The sequence below is a fragment of the Chaetomium tenue genome, assembly GCF_020726465.1.
Source record: "Chaetomium tenue strain MPI-SDFR-AT-0079 chromosome Unknown F5144scaffold_3, whole genome shotgun sequence".
Taxonomy (NCBI): Eukaryota; Fungi; Ascomycota; class Sordariomycetes; order Sordariales; family Chaetomiaceae; genus Chaetomium; species Chaetomium tenue.
Window position 1 is genome coordinate 2,066,910 of NW_027117331.1, and position 18,739 is coordinate 2,085,648.

Sequence of the window (18,739 nt, forward strand, 5' to 3'; positions counted from 1 at the left end):
CTTTGCGCCGTTTGTCTCGCAGATGCAGAGGAAGTACGGAGTTGCTCTCCTGCCATTCGTCAATAACACCGCCACAGCTTTCTTTTTGGACGGCCGACCGCCAAACAGGCCAGCCTCATCTCATCTTTCAGCTCCGCCCCGCAATAACCGCCCGAAATGCAGCTCTCGATTCTACATTGTTTCGCTGTTGTAGTAGCATCCCTTCTTCCCGACAAGAATCCTCGTCGGAGCTATGTCTGCTGAATACAAGCCGAAGTCGAGAAAGAAGTGGCGGAAGAAGTGGTGGAAGGAGCTCTTCGGGTGTCTTCGTGCAGCCTCGCCGGCTCCGTCTGCCACGCTGTCGACGGGTATGTTGAGACTCTGCCTCGCATCGCAAGGCTTCTCGCAACTGACATTCTCCAGCAGACATCCAGTCATCCGATCAGGGAAATGCAGAACACGGATCGAAAGCGTCTTCCATTGTCGCGACAGAGTCATGTGCTCCTCCCTCCCCGTCTGCTTCCACCGCAGGGGCCGCCCAACCCGGCACAGATGCGGGAGTCCCCAACGATTACCAACCACCCGCAGCTTCGCAAACACTGCCTCCTGCTCTGCCCGCCGAATCCGCACCCAATCCATCGCCGACCGAATCCATAGAGCAACCGACCCCTGTACTTTCCGTGTCCGAGAGACTGTGGAACGCCGCCTACGACAGTCTTGAGACGGACAATGCAGAGCTTGTCGTGTCATACCTGAAAACGTTGGAAACAGTTCTCGGAGCCAACCCAGGTATTACCCCTGACACCGACATCTCGGCCGAGTTCCATGACCCGACCAAACGACAGATGCACATGAGGAGGCTGGTGGAGGAAGGCCGGGCGAAAATTTCCAGAGCGTCCAAGATCACGAACGGAGTAGGCGACGTCGCCGATTTCGTCCTGTCGGTCAAGGGAATAATTGACCTGGCTGTCCAAAGCGTGCCGCAGGCTGCGCTTCCGTGGGCCGGTGTTTGCGTTGGACTGCAAGTAAGCAGTCTTCCTTCGAACACCCCTTTGTGCTTGGCTCTGCTAATATGCCTCCAGATGCTCCGGAATCCTGCGCAAGCGATGAAATCCAACCTTGCCGGTCTCGCCCATGTCATCTCCAGAATGGACTGGTACTGCGCGCTCACCGAACATCTCCTGAACAAGAAAAACGTTGCTACTGGCAAGGATATCCAAGCAGTCTTGCGCCAGCTGGAAAGGAGCATTGTCGAGCTCTACAAAGCTCTTCTCCAATACCAGATGAAGAGTGTTTGTTCTTACCATCGCAACCGAAGTCTCGATTTTTTTCGCGGGATGCTGAATTTGGATGATTGGGACGGCGATCTGAAAGGCGTTACAGACGCAGAAGCCATCGTCCAAAACGACACTGCCCAGTTTTTCCAAGAACAAACGAAAATTTCCTTAGGAAAACTTGTTGAGCATGCCGAGGGAATGGAGAGACGACTCGGCGACATCCGTCAGGACATTCGGGACTTCATCTCGCTGCAGAAGGACGCCCGTAGGGATGATATCGAGTCAGCGTGCCGCAGAGATCTCCGCGTCGTTGATCCGCAACACGACATGGAGCGGATCGAGAAGAGTAAGGATGAACTGCTCGATGACGCGTACAAGTGGATCCTTCGCACCCCGGAGTATACAGCGTTCACAAACTGGGACGATAGCGGATCCGATCATCTGCCACGTCGATTGCTCTGGATAAAAGGACACGCCGGCACGGGAAAGACGATGCTCATGATCGGGCTCATTCGCCAGCTCTCGGATCAACCTGTTGCCCTATCACCAGCACTTTCCTTCTTCTTCTGCCAAGGCACACACACAGCCTTGAACAACGCCACCGCCGTCCTCAGGTCTTTGATCTGGCTTCTTCTTCTTCAGCAGCCATGTCTCATATCCCATCTACTTCAGAAGTACAAAGAGTCAGGCGCGGATCTCTTCAGGGATCAAAATGCCTTCATTGCCCTGTCCGAGGTGTTTCGGAATATGTTGAAGGATCCTCAGTTGTCGCCTGTCTACCTCGCGGTCGACGCTCTTGATGAGTGCGTGCAGGGGCGATCGGACGTCATTCATCTCATTTCGACTTCCCTCAGCGTCTCCCAGAAGGTGAGATGGCTACTCTCTAGCCGTCCAGAAGTTGACCTTCTCGCTGGACTCAAGGAACAGAGCGTTAACTCCTTCAACCCTTCCAACTCCCTCGTCGAGCTAGATACTCAGCGTCTGGAAGAACCTGTCAATGCATACATCAACCATAAGCTTATGGGGTTCAAGTATAGGGGAGGATACGACGACCGCGTTTTGGCTGAGGTCTCTCGTGAAGTCCGGCAACGAGCAGAGAACACGTTCCTCTGGGTGGCTCTCGTGTTCAAAGAACTCAGTTCGGTGGAGGGCTGGGACGCTGTCGAGACCGTCCAGAGCATCCCTCCGGGCTTGACAGATTTGTACGGTCATATGATGACTAGGATTGATGAAGGGAACGAGCGAAACCGGCAACGCTGTAAGAATGTACTCGTGGCTACATTCCTTGTGCATCGCCCTCTGTCACTCTCCGAGCTTATTGTAGTTGCAGGTCTGCCAGCGAAGATTAATCCCCGGGCAGTTGTGGACCGATGCGGCTCATTTCTAACAATCAAGGACGAAACGGTCTACCTAATCCATCAGTCCGCGAAGGACTATCTGGGCGACAATTACGCGACTAGACTTCAACCAGCTGGGCCCGCTCAAGGGCACAGCGAGATTGTCAGACGCTCGACTGATGCGATGTCCTCAATGCTAAGACACAACATATACAACCTCGACCGCGGCTTTAAACCGGAGAATATGGCGGCCCCTGATCCAGATCCGCTAGCTCCAATACGATACTCTTGTGTCTTCTGGGCCGACCATCTCTGCTCCCTGAATAGCGACAACTCCAGGTTTCTAGGAGAATTGACAGACGACGGGAAGGTGTTTGGATTCCTGAAGGAATGCTTCCTCCGCTGGCTTGAGAGCTTGTCTCTTATAGGGCAACTTTCCAGTGGGCTGTTCTCGATAAGAAAGATTCTGCATGCCGCTCAGGTATGTTGTCAATGCCGTATTATTGTCAGGTTACTAATCCAGTCAGTCACAACCGGAGATCAACCCTTACCTTCTTGAGTTGTTGAAAGACGCAGAGAAGTTTGTATTTAGTCACAGATCAATCATAGAACGGGCCCCTTTACAGACATACAGCTCCGCGCTCGTATTCAGCCCAACTTTGAGCGAGATTAGAAATCGGTATTGGAAGGAAAGGTTGTCTGTTATCGAAATGGCCGCTGGCATTAGAGACCACTGGGGCGCACACCGGCAGACGCTCGAGGGGCATGGCGGCTGGGTCTGGGCAGTGGCGTTCTCGCCGGACGGCAACACGCTTGCGTCGGCTTCGGTCGATAAGACGATCCGGCTCTGGGATACGGCGACCGGCGCGCACCGGCAGACGCTCGAGGGGCATGGCGACTGGGTCTGGGCAGTGGCGTTCTCGCCGGACGGCAACACGCTTGCGTCGGCTTCGGTCGATAAGACGATCCGGCTCTGGGATACGGCGACCGGCGCGCACCGGCAGACGCTCGAGGGGCATGGCGACTGGGTCAGGGCAGTGGTGTTCTCGCCGGATGGTAAATGTCTCGAGACAGACCGAGGGCTGCTGAGCATAACCGTAAATTCCGAAACTTCAAGCAGCTCTGGAGGCCAGAAAACCGCCAGTGGTTTTCTCTTCGTCGACGACGATTGGGTCACAATATATGGGAAGCGTGTTCTCTGGCTTCCCGTTGACTATCGGGCAACATGTATGGCGGTTCATGGTCATACAGTCATCCTAGGACATAGCTCTGGCCGAGTGACGTTCTTTCGGTTTGCTTTTACAGGGTGATGGATTTTCTACAATCGCTGTGATGTCTCATATTATTTTATTATCTTTGCTTAAGTGAAGGGCCTGGGAGCCGTGTTTGCTTTATGTGATTTACTTTTCGCCCCTGACGCAATCTTATCGACACTACTTGCCACTTAACTAAGGTTAGCTGCCGGTCCTCGGCCTCGATAAGAAACGGAATATCCATCTTCCAGGTGTGACGTAGTTGCAGCAACACAAGATATAGCCGGGAGAGAGAGGTGCAGATTTGGTATAGGGCGCGACGAAGCGGAATAATGCGACACGATCATCTGAGATGATCTTGAGTAGAGGTTCACGCCTTTTAAAGCAGCAAATGCCAGGCCAACACCGGAAGAAATTCATCACGCAGCCGCAAGATCCCAGACAGCATCTACAGTAACCGAGCCGTAAAGGCGCTCACACTTGTCAAGCGCCTGTGTCTCCGCCATGTGCTCGTCGGCAGACCGGGTTGAAGGAAGCGCGGAAGGCATCAAGGCCGTTCCCGATAGGATTATCTTTGATGACCCTGGACCGCGGTTGGTCCGCCATGTCAGTCAAACTGAGGAATAGAGTGTTGGCGATGACCTTAATCAACCTAGAGTAGGTTTAATGGGAAGTAAGTTGGTGGACTCAACGCTGCAAGCGGTTAGACATCGCGAATGGGGAGGCGACACTATAGGTTGAACTCTGCAACAGGAGTGCCTCTAGTCACGGAGACATGGTCACTCTTGGGCAGAGGGCGCCGACAATGGAGCATTGGGCGGCGTGGACGGCGCTACAGTTTTTAACCACCATCTCCGGAAGGCTTCATAACGGATCATGGAGAGGGTCCACGAGTGATAAACGACCGGCTCACCGGTAACAAGCGGTTGCAGGCCGGCTTACTAAAAGAGATGGCTCGCAGGGAAAAGCCCCGCACACAAGCCACATCCACAGGACACCACTTTGGGGTCCAGCTCTACAGCCCTAACCCTGGATATAGAACGGCTTGTGCCCGTGACAATTGCGGAAGGGCCATATACAGTACCATACCCGCCTTGACCTCCCTCAGAAGTAAGCGGCGTGTGGTGATTCATCATGGCACGGGCGTGCGCCTGACCACCTCGGACGAGTAGGGTCACGTGTGGCATCACCCCATGAGGGATGCTTCATCGCGGGCTTTCTCCGGACTGGCTGCAACCCTGACCATCCCCGAAGCGGCCCGGGCATGGTGTCTTTCAGCTCGTCTGCCTGGGGCCGGGGCTTTGCCCATATGACAGTGCTTGATTGGTCGCTGGGCTGCACCTGCTGCATAGGCGAGAACGGTTTGCACGGCACAGCCAGTTTCACCGTTTTCTTGAAACGGACAGCACTAACAGGAGAAAAGAGGCACCCGTTTTTGGACCCCGAGACCCCCTGTTTTTTGACCCCTCGTACCCCAAAAGATAAGCTTTTAAGGGCTGGATCAGTAGTTGGGTCGGTGACGACCAGCGAATCCCTGGTGTTGTATGTTTTCTTTTTCTTTTCTGTTTCTACTTCCGGTACTTAACTATTTCCTTTCAACGCTGAACACCTCTCACTCTCATCCCGTCCCTCCAACTCTGGCCAAAGGCGCACTCCAGCCATGCCAACCCCATACAAGCCATACCCAGACCGCCAAAGAGAGTAAATGTCCAGCCAACCCCCACGGCATCAATACAAGGCTGGACACAAGCGGTGCCAGCGCCTGCAAGAAAGGCACGGACGAGGCTGTTCGCGGCCTGGGCTGTCGAAGGTGATTTGGGGTGGATATCTACCAGAAGAGTGCCACTCATCTGTTTCCGGTTGAGCCGTCAGTCCGGTCCAGGGGAAAGGGAAGAGCTGCATGGAATGAAGTGATGTGGGTTTTTGCATACGTTGAACACGACCGCTATAGACAGACCGATAACGAAATGGAGCACCAGGGGAACGGCCATGTGCTGTATGTGACGTGGTCAGTTGTCTCGAAGTCCACCTGTTCCAATATGGAGACTGGCACGGGGAATCACTGACCACTCTGAAATGCATAGACCACCCATATCCTACCATGGAGAGGCCCGCCGCGCTAAGAACGTACCAGATGCTTCGAAACCTCGCCTTCTCGATGGGGAAATCGGCCAAGTCATCACCTGCTCGTTTGTTGATCTCAAAGTTGTGTTTCCGCGCAACAACGCGATAGTCATGGTCCATCAGGTTGCCTTGCGACTCGGAGCAAACGAGATTAGCAACAGGCAAGCTGCGTGTGTAGGTAGGTAAACAACAGGGGAAAGTCGGGGCCTGGCGGAGGCAAGCGTGACTACAAGTACCCAATCGTCGTACATACCTGCATAGTACGCCCCGATACAAGACCCAATGCCCGAGGGCAGGTACACGAGGCCCAACCCGATCCCGGAGATGCTGTGGATCTCAACAAAGAGCGTCGATGTGGTCGCCTGGAGGGAGCTGAGGTTCATGTAAAAGACGCCGAAAATCAGCGTGATCAGAGCGCTGTCCTTGGCCCAGAGCAGCTTCAAGCTCGCCAGGGGGTTGGGGAACTTGAAGGGGTGACTTTCCCTGCCGTCTTCCGGCCGCGAAACCGGCGCGGTACCTGAGCCATCGTCTTTTCCTGAAGAATATGGCACTTGTTCCGGGCTCCTAAAGCTGCTTATTGCTATTAGTGGCCGCCGAAGGGTCGAGACCTTTCGGGATCCGTTGCCAACAACGGATCGTGCTGTTTCCGGGAGCAGCAAGGCTATGAGGAGCACGCAGATGCTCGACCAGATGGCGAGGAACCCAAAAATCCAGCGCCACCCCGCGTAGCTGGTGAGGGCGCCGCCTAAGATGGGACCGATGGCCGTCGCGATGTTGGGACTGTTCCACCGAGCAAGGTTAGCCTTGGGTCTGGTCTCTTGCATCATGGACTGCAAAGGATGAGCTGGGGATATGGTTTACCCAATGACGAGGCCTGAGACGAATGCGCCGCGTTCTGATGGCGGAGCAACGTCCGATACAACACCGTACCCTAGCGCAATGGTGGCTGGCCTTTGTCAGCACTCGACCTATTCGTTTGAGAGGGGCACCTAAACTGGAAGCTTCCGGTATGTACCACAGAGGGGAGGCGAGCCACGTACCAGCACTCCCGGTGCTCTGCAGCATTCTCAGCAGGAAAAGCGCTGTCCAGTTTGTCTGGAGCGCAAGGCCGGTGTTGGCGATGCAGTAGACGATCATCATGAAAAGGTAGATCATTCGACGCCCGATATTGTCCGCCAGGTCTCCAAGGATGGCCGGTGCGAGGCCGGCCACGATCATGTACGAGGTGATGGTCAGGTTGACCTTTCCAACGGAAACGTCAAGTGCCTGGGCCAGGTCGTCGATGGCCGGGAAGAAGATGAAGGACGAAAGAGGTGAGAAGCTCGCGGCGAAGGAGGCGAGGCAAAGAATGAGTATAATCTGGTTCTTGGAAAAAGCCGAATATGCTGGTGAGTCTGGTGGTGCTGCGACAGAGGCAGTGACAGCCTTTTCTGCGGCTGCGGCTGGAGCACGCTCATTCTGGTCTGGCGATATTGGAGACGCTGACAATGGCATGGCTCGATACGTAACTACCTATACACCACAACAACTGTCCAGGTCAATCCGGAAAAACGAGTGTTGTTGAAGAGGTGGGAGTCTGGGACCAAGGTCCCCTATTGACGGACTTGCTGCTTGGCAGGTACCTGCGTGCGTATGTACGCAAACACTGATCATGTTTGTTTTTTTACTAATGGTTTAAATGTACGAAAGCGTCTCATCGGGGCACCATGGGTGTATTGGATTGGCTCTGTGAGGACGTTGGTTGCGCATATACGCCTGGCTTTGTTGGGCACCCTACGACATCTAAAACCAGCACTTAACATTCCAGTCTCCAGCCGACTCCATATCAAACCTCAGCCTGGCCTTTTCTTCATGCTTGCCCTAGCCCCAGCCATGTTCCACAAATCCTCCTTCATACGAGAGATATCTTCTGTCAAATCGACCATTGTACGGAGTACACTGTACCCCTGACAGCAGAGCAACAGCCGGAAACCTAAGTACAACTCGGAATGGCACCGCAAACCATCGCTGTCATTGGAGGCCTAGATGCAGACCTGATCATGATCGCCAGTCGCATTCCCGGCCCCGGAGAAAGTCTACTGGCAAACGAGTACATCGAAGCCCTGGGAGGCAAAGGGGCCAATTCTGCGATCGCGGCTTACAGAACATGCCACAAGCGGCCGGTGCAAGACAATGACGGAGCGGTTGGAGACCTGCCCTTGGCCGACGACGGCATTGAGGTCAAGATGATTGGCGCAGTCGGTGACGACGGGTACGGGGCCAAGTTCGTCGCCGAGCTCAACAAGAACGGAGTCGACACGTCGGGCATCGTGACGGTGCCCGACACGCGCTCCAGCGTCTGCTTCGTCATGGTTGAGCACCCGACACGCGAGAACAGGTGCCTGTTCACCCTGTGCGCAACGGCCACATGGAAGAAGGAGCACTTCCGCAACGCCGAGCAGCTCGGCGGTGGGACGCGGCCAGACGTGGTTGTGGCTCAGATGGAGATCACCAAGGACGTGGTCGAGGCCATGATCGAGACTGCTGGTAGGGCGGGCATCGAATTTTGCCTGAACGCGGCGCCTGCTACCCCCATTGGAGAGTGCTTCTACAGGCACCTCACACATCTGCTTGTCAACGAGTCGGAAGCAGCCATCATGTCGGGCCGAGAGGGGGGTGAGGTCAACGAGGACAGCTGGCCGATCATCGCGCAGGAGTTTCTGAACCGCGGCGTGAAGAACGTGGTCATCACGCTAGGGGCCAGGGGTACATTCTACGCAAACGCGGACGGTAGTTTTCACTGCCCTGCGTATGAGGTTGCCGTCAAGGACACCACCGGAGCAGGGTAAGGCTTAAATTGGACCCCCTATAGCAACAACCCCAGTGCTTCCGATTCTTCATGTCAAGTTCAATCCGTACGGGTGCTGACTGGATCTGAACAGGGACACCTTCACTGGGGCTTATTCCTCAGACTACCTGCGCCAAAAGGCCAAAGGGGCTTGGGACATTAGAAGCGCTGTTATTCGCGCAAACAAAGCTGCGGCAATGACCATCAGGAGTGTCGGGGCGCAGAATGGCATCCCATGGTCCGATGAGATCGGTAGGTTTGATGCTCCTTACAAGCTTCATGTTTCCTCAAAATTACGGGCAGCCTCGACTGTTATATGTGAATAAGGGAGGAGCCGGGAGCCGTTGAGAATGTATGTGGATAATCCTTCAATAAATGTTCTGGCTTTGCACTCTGCTAGAGGCCCTCCATGGTGTGCTCAATGACGTTCACAACATGCTGTTCTGTTTTTGGATCCTCCCAGTCCTCCCCCAACTTCAGGGGGTAAATGAAGTCATAGCCATCCCTCGACTTTGCCATGCACTCGAAAATGGCCTGCATGCCCTGTTTTCGTTGCAGCATCATCAGTTTCCTAGACTTGAGATTGGTATATCTGTACCTCGCGAACTCCATGATATCTGCAGCGAAACCTGCCGCAATGGGCGCAGCGAAGGAGGTGCCGGACTTCTACACCTCCTGGCCTTTCCACCTACACGGGGCCGCGACGCCTAGCGTGGTAAAGTTGTTTCTATTGGGTAGAAGAGAAGGGTTTATGCCGCCTTTGTTGCCCCTGCCATCCGTGGTGTGGATGCAAATTACCCCCTCGTGGCGGGCTGGCCTAGCCCGTCCGGAGAGACCGCCGTTGTTTGAGGTAGCGGCGATGATAAATTTACCAGCATCAATGGCGTTGTCTATAGCCGTATAAATCAGATCGTCTTCATCTTGGAAACCGAAAGATATGGAGATGATGTGTGCGTCGCATTCTTTGACGGCCTAATCTATCGCCTGCGAATCGAATCATTAGTGCCTGGTGTTGATGCGAAAGTAAGGGGTGGAAGGCTGGCCGACCTTTGCAATTCCAGGTATAAATTTATCGTTGATGACCTTTCTAGTGCAGATTTTTCCGACGTAGATTTCCGCGGCTGGTGCAGTCTTCAGAAGGAGCTGAGCAACTTGTGTCCTATGCCTACAACTATCGTGCTGCTACTCGTCTGGGCGGCTGATAAAGCTCCTGCTCTTCTGGGTGTTGATGCGTCTGAACTTGATAGTAGCGCGAATGAGCGAGTCTGTCTCGTCTACCCCGGAGTTTAAAACGACGATTCGGATCCTCTTATATGTGGGGTGTTGTACCAAGCTGCTCCTATTTCCACGTAAGGCTCTGATATTTCGAAAGAAAGGGGTGAGGCTGGTAAAGAATAGACTCGACTTTTCCCTAAGAATATAAATTATATGCAGTTAGAAAGGACTGTCGAGTTAGGATGTACGAAACGGTAAATATACCGATCCTCACTGTCCGGTATAAAATCCTCGTTGTTGAAGAGGGAGTGTTTTCCGGCGGTGGAAGACGATCTGCTTAGGGGGGCTCTGAGACTGCGACCAGGGCCAAACATCCCTTTTAAGATAGGGGCTAGCTCCTCAAAAGCCTCTGTAATAAGGCTATAGAGTGGTTCGAGAATGTACTTGTAGATGATAGTAAGACGCCTCTTTTCTGGAGTTATGTCTCGAGGATTAAAATAATCGATAAGAGAGCCGAATTTAAGATACGCTTTGGTAACCCTCCGATAGTTATCGGTAACCGAGTCTTCCCAAGCCTTCAGTACCCGAGTAAGGCGAACCTGGTTCGACTTTTCTCCGGTTAGCCAGTCCTCGTTATCCATAGTCTAAGAGGCCCTGCGGTTAGTTTCTAGCTCCAGTACCAGAACTCCAAAAGCGGCGATATTGTCGTTTTGTAGGTCTGTAAAGCTGCTGCGAGTAAGTGTGTAGGGAATCCGAGGATACTACTGCTGAAGTCGTTCGTTGTCTGGCGAGGGTATGAAGATGCATTCTGCGTCCCAGGGGTGCTGGAGCTATGGACTGCCGCCGAGCTGGAATATAGAAGCGGCCAATAAGACTATCGTAAGCTTCCGATATTTGAGTGGAAGGCCAACGCTCTCGCTTTCAGTAAGGTAATAGCTAAGTGATAGTTCCCTAGGGGTTGGAAGCTTTCGCGGGCCAAGTCTGGGAGCGTTGCTATATGCCCATATATACTCCCAATTGAATAAGTCTTATAATACCTCGGGCCCCGTAGTGGATGACGAAGCTATCGAGCAAATGGGGTCTACGTTAAAGTAATAGGGCGAGAGTGGTATAAGGGTACTGTGCTATATTAGAGGTTGAGACTGATCGCGGGGGATATGAGGATACTTACCGTGTGAAGATAGTAGAGATCCAGTCAGTTTTCTCGTATATACGTATGTCTATTGGTAGCTGGTCTCGCTTAAAGCCGGAAAGATGAAGTTTTGCTTGGTGAGATATCCCGCACTTAGTACCGTCTACTATTCGAGAGAATAGCGAGGTGTATGATGAGGCGAAGTTGTAGGTGTGTTGAATGATTTCCCAGTCTTGAGAGGTGTAATGCAATGTTTCAGTTTCTATTATCTACAAATAGACGACCTGGAATCCAATGCCCTGTCCAGGGCCGTTCCGAAGCGGTTAAAGATCCTCCCGCATGCTTTTACTCCCGCGGCATTTTCAGGGAACCGGATGAAGCTGGCAGCATGTGCTATCAGTGTAGGGTGGTGTCTATCACTCCAGGGACCTGGCGGCACATATGCAGGCGTCTTGTCTGTATGGGCCAACTCTTCCCTATCATTTGGTGAAGCACCACCCTCATCCGTGGGTTCGATGATAGTTCGCAATGCGACTAACCGTGGGAAGCAGGCGAGAGATCCCAACCCGAGGGAGAGCTATAAGTCAAACCAAGCTTTGCGTTAGTGCTAGTGTCCCTTTGCCGCGTTCATCGTGCATGGTGTTGGTTTGGGCCACGGCAATATAATGCCGTGATGCCTGGGATGCGAAAACAAAACACTGAGCAGCCAGCGCCACAGGAATGGAAGGGAAGACTCACCTGTGGTTTCTCGTGACCAAGAACCGTCGGATCAATCACGTCCTCGAGTTGCACCAACAACGAGTGCAACTCGGCCTCTAGTCCCACGACAATCGCCTCATCCTCTATCAAGTGATCGGCGTCAAACAGCCGCTGCTTGGTGACGTTCACTTTCAGCTCAAGCCGGAGCGTGGTGATCTCGGTTTCCAGATGGTCAACCCCGTCAACAACAGCGGAGTCGCGAAGGCACCAATGTCAACGTGGATCTTCGGAAAGCGGTGTGCGAAAAGGAAGGGTGGGTGGACAGCCCGAAGTAAACACCACCTTTCGCGGGCTGCAGTTAGATCTGGCATCGCGTGTCATTGCAGGGCGTGGGCAAGGGAAGAATTGGGAGAATAGAACAAAAGATGCTTTGGACAAGATAAACAGGAGGTACGGATTCCGGCACAAATGAAAGAGCGACAGGACGACCAAGCTTTAATGAGAAAACGGCGAACTGATGGAAAGGAAAGGTTGGCGGCGCAGCACCTGGCTGGATATCATTTTCGACATGTCATATCTGAGGCCTGCACGCTGGGGTGGCCAGAAGCAAATACCTCTCTCTCAGCACGCCGCACGCCGCAGGCCGCAGGCCACAACACCATTTGGGTGAGGTATGTGGTACATACCTAGGTAGAAGTAGACATCTCACTACCTGCGGACTCCAACCCTCCCATCTATCCAACTGTGTATTCCAAACGCTGCCCAGGTATCAAGGTGGCCACTCGATTCTTCGCACTGCTCGTGCTGGGGAGGCTCGGAGGTTGGAGGCTGACTGCTCACAACAATCCTTGGCATGGTCTCAACAAGCCACCCCCTTGTGTTATCGCCCTGGCCCCACTAAGGTGCGGGATGGGTGGTCCGTGACATCCCGTCAGCTCTGATAAAAATGCCCCGCCAGCGCCATGGAAGACAGCCAGGCGCACAGCACACCACACAGCAGCGGGAACTCTTGGCAGCCCATCTGCCCGAGATTGACATCTCCGACCACCAGCCTCCAACGCGTGACATCGAAGTGCTCAGACATTCCAGAATGATTGAAAAGCTTCAACTTGTCTGGCAGTTGCTGCTTTCTTGATATCCTCTGTTCATCCCATTTTACACGCCAAGCACGCAAACGTCTTCAAAAGCATCACCAGAACTTGGACTCAATCGTCTTGTACCCGTGTGGGGTTCAGCGTTGGAAGGCACAAAGTTAGGTACCTTAGTATTCAAGTCGGTCAAAGGCTCACGTAAACTTCTTTTGAGATGCTGATACCTTTTAATGGTGTTCAAGAGCTTGGGTACCTGCTATTCTCGTCTTTGTCATCCGAGTAGTCCGTCTTTGGAGGACCATTGGGAAGCACAAAGAATCCATACCCCTTTTACAACACCATACTGGAGTTGGAAATACCAAATTTATAAATTTATAGGGCGGAGGCATATTGCTCCTAGGTGCTTGCAGACTTACCAAAGCACTTCATCTTCTAAGCCCATCTTAAAATCCACATTTGCCTGGCCTTAGATCTTGCACAACCTGCTTACCTACTGTGACTCAAAACATATTGAGGGGAAAACGCCACAGCGTCATGAAGGGAGCACGAGAGAACGCGATATGCGACAAGATCGAGGCCTGTCTTGAATCCTTTGATAGAATCAAGAACGACTGGGATAACTCGCTACTCCCATCATACGTGGGTTCATCTGATAACCCGAATAACTTTCTCAGCCTTCGCTGTGCTTTCCGTTCCTGGGCCTATGATTGGACCGTAGAGCTGGCATGGATGAGCTCCCCACTATATATTATATTCCTGGTGGAGGAAGATATATCTGCCAAGGTGGTCGAGTTGTTGGAAACGATACTGCGGAATCTACGCTGTGGCGAGTTAGGTTATCGTCAATCTGATACATACGCACACTCCCAGTCATGGAAAGACGCCTTACAGGCCATTAAGGATGCCGTGGATGGGCTGCGTCCCATGGTTGCATTAATCATGGAAGCATCCGTACCACAGGCCAGTCGTTCAGTAGACTTTTTCTTCGACACAAGCATGTCCTTTCGCGACCGGATTACATCTCGGGTCCGCTCCAGGTTCCCGGCTGCGCGCTGGCAACTCTCTCAACAATTGGGCGACTGCTTAGAAATCCGACATCGGATGCTGCTACAAGCTCAACGCCACGCAAAGAAACAACGCGGCGTTGTACACGTCGCGGTGTTTGGTGAGGTCCCTTCAACCAAGCAGCATGATGGCAAACACCTGGACCCTCAGAGTCAAGAGGGTGAATTGGAGTACCCATCAATACCGAAAGTGAATGGAGATGGGACATGCTTCAAGGTCCACTGCCCCTTTTGCTTGAAGTCCTTCGACTCCAAGGAGCTGGAGGCGGGAAGCGACTGCTGGAAACGTCACCTTGACGAGCATCTTAGGCCCTACGACTGCCCGTTTCCCGGATGTGCAAAGCACCAGCTCTCTTTTACGCAGCGTGACGAATGGAAGATTCACATGGAATCTATTCATTCGGAAGACTGGCTTCGCTGGGTCCATATTCCCATGATTTGGTATTGCGATATTGGTCACGATGTTCAGGAGACCTTCGAAACCGAGTTGCAATGGAGAGAGCATATGAAAAACCTCGATTCTCACCCAAAAAGAATACTGGAGGCACCCACTCAAGAACAGCTTGACTTCCTCTCACCCAGGAAGCAACAGTTCGGTCTCCACGACGAGTTCGTCTGCCCTATCTGCGAACAAATCCCCAGGAACATACGGCCTTTCCTAGAGAAGGGACAAGTAGGTGTGTCAGAAATGCACGCTTTCGTGGTTGATCACTTCGCAGACCACTTGCTGTCATTGTCTCTGATGGCTGTGCCATCCCCGGACGAAACCGTCACTGAGCCTTTGCCAGGTCAGTATTGCGGTTTTATCGATTCTCGATGAGCCACTCATTCAAGAGACCGACGTGTGAGAACTCTGTTCCTCGGCCACCTCGGGAAAAAGGAAATCTTGACGGTATCTCTTGTAACCCAAAGACATGGTTAACATGCAGGAAAAAAGGTTCTCCTTTGTAGTTTCTCTCTTTTGTTAAAAAAGAACACATGATATACGTACTTTTTACCCTTTCAATTTCCCACCCAGCCATCAGAAGGCCCCTACAGTGTGACAATCTGGCTGATATCATTCTTTTTCGCAATAGATGTTTCGTCCATTTAGGAGGTCTCTTCTCTTCTTCATAATCAGGAGTTACATGGTGAGATTTAATACGCACAATTCTAAATATCGGCCTTGTGACATAGTAGATACATGTAGTAGATTGCGATCGGACCGGTGACTACCTAGGTACCTAGTGATATGGTATCGCTGTGCATGTGCTCACTCCGCCAGATCGCGAGGAACCAACCATGTCTCATCTTCAGCCCATGGATGATGCATGGGGACGAAACCATCAACGTCACTCCCGTCCAAATCTGCGACTGTGAACGCTTCGTCGTCTTCCTCCTCAGGAACCAGCTCGTGATCCGTCAATACCGCATTCTTGACCTCCCGTTTGGTTACCAGGGATGGCTGACCGCCGAAAAACCCTCGCTTATAATAGAGTTTTAGCACCCGGACACCCACCACAAAGTCCGTCGGGGTACTGAAAGATGACATGACTTGAGACACCACCGAGACCCCGGCTTGGGCCCCGACCCTGGCATCGGCAAGCCCGGCTGGCACTTGAGCATGTGCCCTCGCCGTGCTCGTAAACTCCCGGCCGTGCTTCGTCGAGACCGTAGCACCCCGGGCAATCTTTAGCCCTGTAACGAGATAGACAGGCTCCTTATAATCCGCCATATCCAGATAGTCTTTCACCTCGACGAGCCGCAGGCACTGCTTGATATAGCTGCGCGAGGGGTAAAAGTAGGCCGTCTCCAGCCGCGCGATTGTATACACGTCTTCATCGATCCGCTGGGCCCTAAGGCTCACATCGCCGCCGATGCTGCCGTGGAAAGCCGTGGCGTGAAGACGGCTCATGCCGCTAAACGACGACTTGGCGCTGGCCATAACGTTTCCCTTGACGTCTATATATCGCTGGCCATCCGGGATGGCAACCCGTGAATTGCCCTGGTTGATGGCATAGAATTCCTGCAGGTCCTCGACAACCGTGCCCAAATCGAGGGGCCCGTCAGGAAACGGGCGAGTTGCAAGGTTAGGCAAGAAGTGGTATGTCGGATGCGGCCCATTCCGGGCCGCGAGGGCTTTTGTAACAAAGTTCATCTTGGGCTGCCTGTGCGGTGACTGTAGATGGCCTTTCTGTGGAGGCTCTGGACCGTCACTCGGACTAGTCGGGTGTCGAGGTGTTCGTTTGTGTCGAAAGAGCCGCCTTGCGTGCTTGGTGTTCCTGCTGCTTCAGAACCTGGGCGCGCCGCTTGCGTAAATCTGAGAGCAACTAGGCCAGCCGTGTTTGTTGACAGCCGCTCGTGTGTGGTTTGGCTCTGCGGCGTGAAACGAGAGACACCGTCTCTGATGGAGACACCGTCTTTGAGGGAGAGAGGGAGACACCGTCTCTGAGTGCCACGTGTCTTTGCTGGTTCACTTCCCTGCTAACGCCAGCACATCCTCACACCGGCTGCTGCCTGCCTTTATTATCACGCCGCTACCCGTCTGATTACCTAGAGGGTTGGGGTTGCAGCCTGGGTCGCTGAAACGGGAAGACCCTCTCCCTCACACACACACATACGCACACATGATGTGTGTGCTTTTGTTGAGAGACCAATAGCCATCACCCAAAAGTGATCAATTTACTGTTGTGCCCCGAGCATTGTCCCTGGGATCATTGAATCAGTGTGTGGTAGAAGAAGCTGCTAAGAGTGCACTGTCCAACCATCGTCTCCCGCCAACGCATGGCCCTCTCCTCTCAGTGACAACCATGGGCAGCTGTATCTTTGACACATACCATCCATGCTTTCGCTCCTTCGTCAAGCCCACATGCTCCCTCGTCAGTCCTATTCACTGCCAGGCCACACTCCGCACGGCACTGCGGCCCTAAAAGATAGTCCCGTCGCTCTTGATGAGAATGGGGCTTGACTTGGTCTGTGGACGTCGCTGCGCTGCGATCTCACGGCCGGATTTCCATGTACCGGCTTCGAGCAGCTGTGCCATGGTCAGGTGGACACCGTCGCCGATCCGGGACTGGATCTTGCTATAGAGCTTGTCGATGAGCACCAGCGTCATGGCCCTCCACTCGACTATAGCATCATCGCTTGCGTCAAAAAGCGGCAAATCACCGCCCGACGCCTCCAGCCCCCGGCTGAGTGTCTCCTTTTTCAGGGATAAGACTCCCAGGTCGACGAACAAGCCGCCATTGCGATACTCGGGCAAGGCCGTGAGGGAGTCTGCGTTGCTCCATTGCATCCCCAACACCCGCTGGAAGGGGACCATTAGAGAGTAGGTGAGCCATTGCGTAAGCTTGTGGAAGGGCTGGATGCCTTCCGCAGCAGCGTCAGGGCTCTTGCTATTTGTTCCTCGCTGCAGGATACTCAACGGCCACGCATCGCCAATAGGGGTTCCGGCGATGGCCGTGCGGTTCTTGGGCCAAGCGGGAATGAGAAGTGTTTGAAGGACGTCCCAGAGAACGAGAACGTCGAGGTTGGCGGATTGGCCTGCTGCCCGTGTCTTGGACACTAGATAGTCTGAAGATCTTGTCAGTGCCTTAAACTACAGTGTAGGTAAGTGAGAGCCAGGAGGTAAATACCGACGAGGTTTCCAGGGCGACCTTCAGCTCCGAAAACATCGGGATGGGCAAGCAGTGATTGTCCGAGACTTCTGAGGAGAGCTGCTCGAGAATCGACACCCAGCATGGGATTTCCATCAGACACTTGGAACCCCTCGGCGAGTACAGCCGTCTCTAGTCGTTCCAATCCCCTTCCTACGCACCACGTGTGTTAGTCGCATATCTGGGCAAAAAGGCCAAGACTGAAGGCGTTGGTCATTACCATTCACGATCGGGAGGGCTTTAGCCTCTGAGGCAGTGAAGGCAAAGGCGTTAAACATGTGAAGGCTAGCAACCGCGATGCCCTCGCTTCGTTCATAGATATGGCCGGTTTCAGGCTCAGTGTATCGCCAATGATCACCTGCACCAGCATCCAGAAGAACGGAAATGAAGAAGAGGTCAATAAGGCGACGAGTCACCTCGGTGTCATCGCAGCCTCCTTTCTTCCACTGGTCCACGAGGTTTGCGATACGCGGTATGTCCCCGACTTCGAAATGCTGCCAGCGCCCATGCGGAGGAATAGTATGGAACTTGTCAGGACCGAAATCCCGCTGTCAGGAGAACCTTTAGTCTTGACAGGTGCTACGAAGAGGGTTCATTGATGCCCGAACCTTGATGACAGAAGCCACAAAGCCGACGACATCATCTAGTTTGTCTTCCCGGAGCTCGAAATGAGCCAGGTTCCCAGCTTCGGCGATCTCTCCAACGACAGTGGCGCGATCTCGGATGGCGCGCAGAGAAAGAAGGTACTTGACTTTGGGATCCATGCTGAAGCGATTCAAGTGAAAGGGAGTAGCCCTGTAATGGAAACACTTGTTGTCGTGACGGTGAGGAGCAATTCCGAGCTGCCCGATGCACGAGTGGGAGACTTTGGGTGGGCACATGCGGAATCCGAGGTTGGCAAGGTGGTACGTCCCACAGCATGCGGACTCCCGTCCAGTCCCCATGCCCCTTGGGCCTTGGGAAGCGCCAGCTCATCGGTAGCTTGCGGCCGGCAACGCAGCACAACCCCTATTGCTACACAAAATGGAGAAGATGCCGAAAGAAATGCGGGGCTCACCGCTTTCACGCACGCACCAGGCAAGGGCGCTGAAGCTACAGGAGGTCAC

General features: G+C 53.4%; 5 protein-coding genes across 5 annotated transcripts; 2 read left to right on the forward strand and 3 right to left on the reverse strand.

The window, feature by feature from the left end:
* Positions 1-232: 232 nt before the first annotated feature.
* On the forward strand, positions 233-4,716 carry F5144DRAFT_508878 (uncharacterized protein; the record flags this gene model as incomplete). The annotated part of the gene is made up of 5 exons (XM_066786511.1): positions 233-347; positions 403-3,074; positions 3,220-3,369; positions 3,607-3,875; positions 4,232-4,716. The coding sequence occupies 5 exons, from the start codon at positions 233-235 to the stop codon at positions 4,374-4,376; spliced, it is 3,351 nt and encodes a 1,116-aa protein (XP_066644714.1). The 3' UTR covers positions 4,377-4,716.
* Positions 4,717-5,414: 698 nt separating this feature from the next.
* F5144DRAFT_591598 (major facilitator superfamily domain-containing protein) lies at positions 5,415-7,464 on the reverse strand (the record flags this gene model as incomplete). The annotated part of the gene is made up of 7 exons (XM_066790290.1): positions 5,415-5,431; positions 5,522-5,696; positions 5,778-5,840; positions 5,914-6,098; positions 6,224-6,750; positions 6,832-6,916; positions 7,011-7,464. 7 exons carry the CDS (start codon positions 7,462-7,464, stop codon positions 5,415-5,417), a joined length of 1,506 nt encoding a protein of 501 aa, XP_066644715.1.
* Positions 7,465-7,776: 312 nt separating this feature from the next.
* Positions 7,777-9,194, forward strand: F5144DRAFT_179052 (ribokinase). The gene is made up of 2 exons (XM_066782705.1): positions 7,777-8,794; positions 8,892-9,194. Exons 1-2 carry the CDS (start codon positions 7,959-7,961, stop codon positions 9,121-9,123), a joined length of 1,068 nt encoding a protein of 355 aa, XP_066644716.1. The 5' UTR covers positions 7,777-7,958; the 3' UTR covers positions 9,124-9,194.
* A 6,035-nt stretch (positions 9,195-15,229) lies between these two features.
* F5144DRAFT_179154 (uncharacterized protein) lies at positions 15,230-16,519 on the reverse strand. The gene has a single exon (XM_066782706.1). The coding sequence runs from the start codon at positions 16,133-16,135 to the stop codon at positions 15,251-15,253; it is 885 nt and encodes a 294-aa protein (XP_066644717.1). The 5' UTR covers positions 16,136-16,519; the 3' UTR covers positions 15,230-15,250.
* Positions 16,520-16,903: 384 nt separating this feature from the next.
* F5144DRAFT_591600 (uncharacterized protein) lies at positions 16,904-18,397 on the reverse strand (the record flags this gene model as incomplete). The annotated part of the gene is made up of 4 exons (XM_066790291.1): positions 16,904-17,550; positions 17,613-17,786; positions 17,854-18,181; positions 18,242-18,397. 4 exons carry the CDS (start codon positions 18,395-18,397, stop codon positions 16,904-16,906), a joined length of 1,305 nt encoding a protein of 434 aa, XP_066644718.1.
* Positions 18,398-18,739: the final 342 nt, after the last annotated feature.

What these genes read in the sequence shown, in the direction of transcription:
- F5144DRAFT_179052 (XM_066782705.1), top strand. Translation starts at nt 7,959, where the DNA reads ATGGCACCGCAAACCATCGCTGTCATTGGAGGCCTAGATGCAGACCTG. An exon ending in AAGGACACCACCGGAGCAGG is followed by an intron (nt 8,795 to 8,891) that starts GTAAGGCTTAAA and finishes GGATCTGAACAG; the next exon opens with GGACACCTTCACTGGGGCTT.
- F5144DRAFT_179154 (XM_066782706.1), bottom strand. Translation starts at nt 16,135, where the DNA reads ATGAACTTTGTTACAAAAGCCCTCGCGGCCCGGAATGGGCCGCATCCG.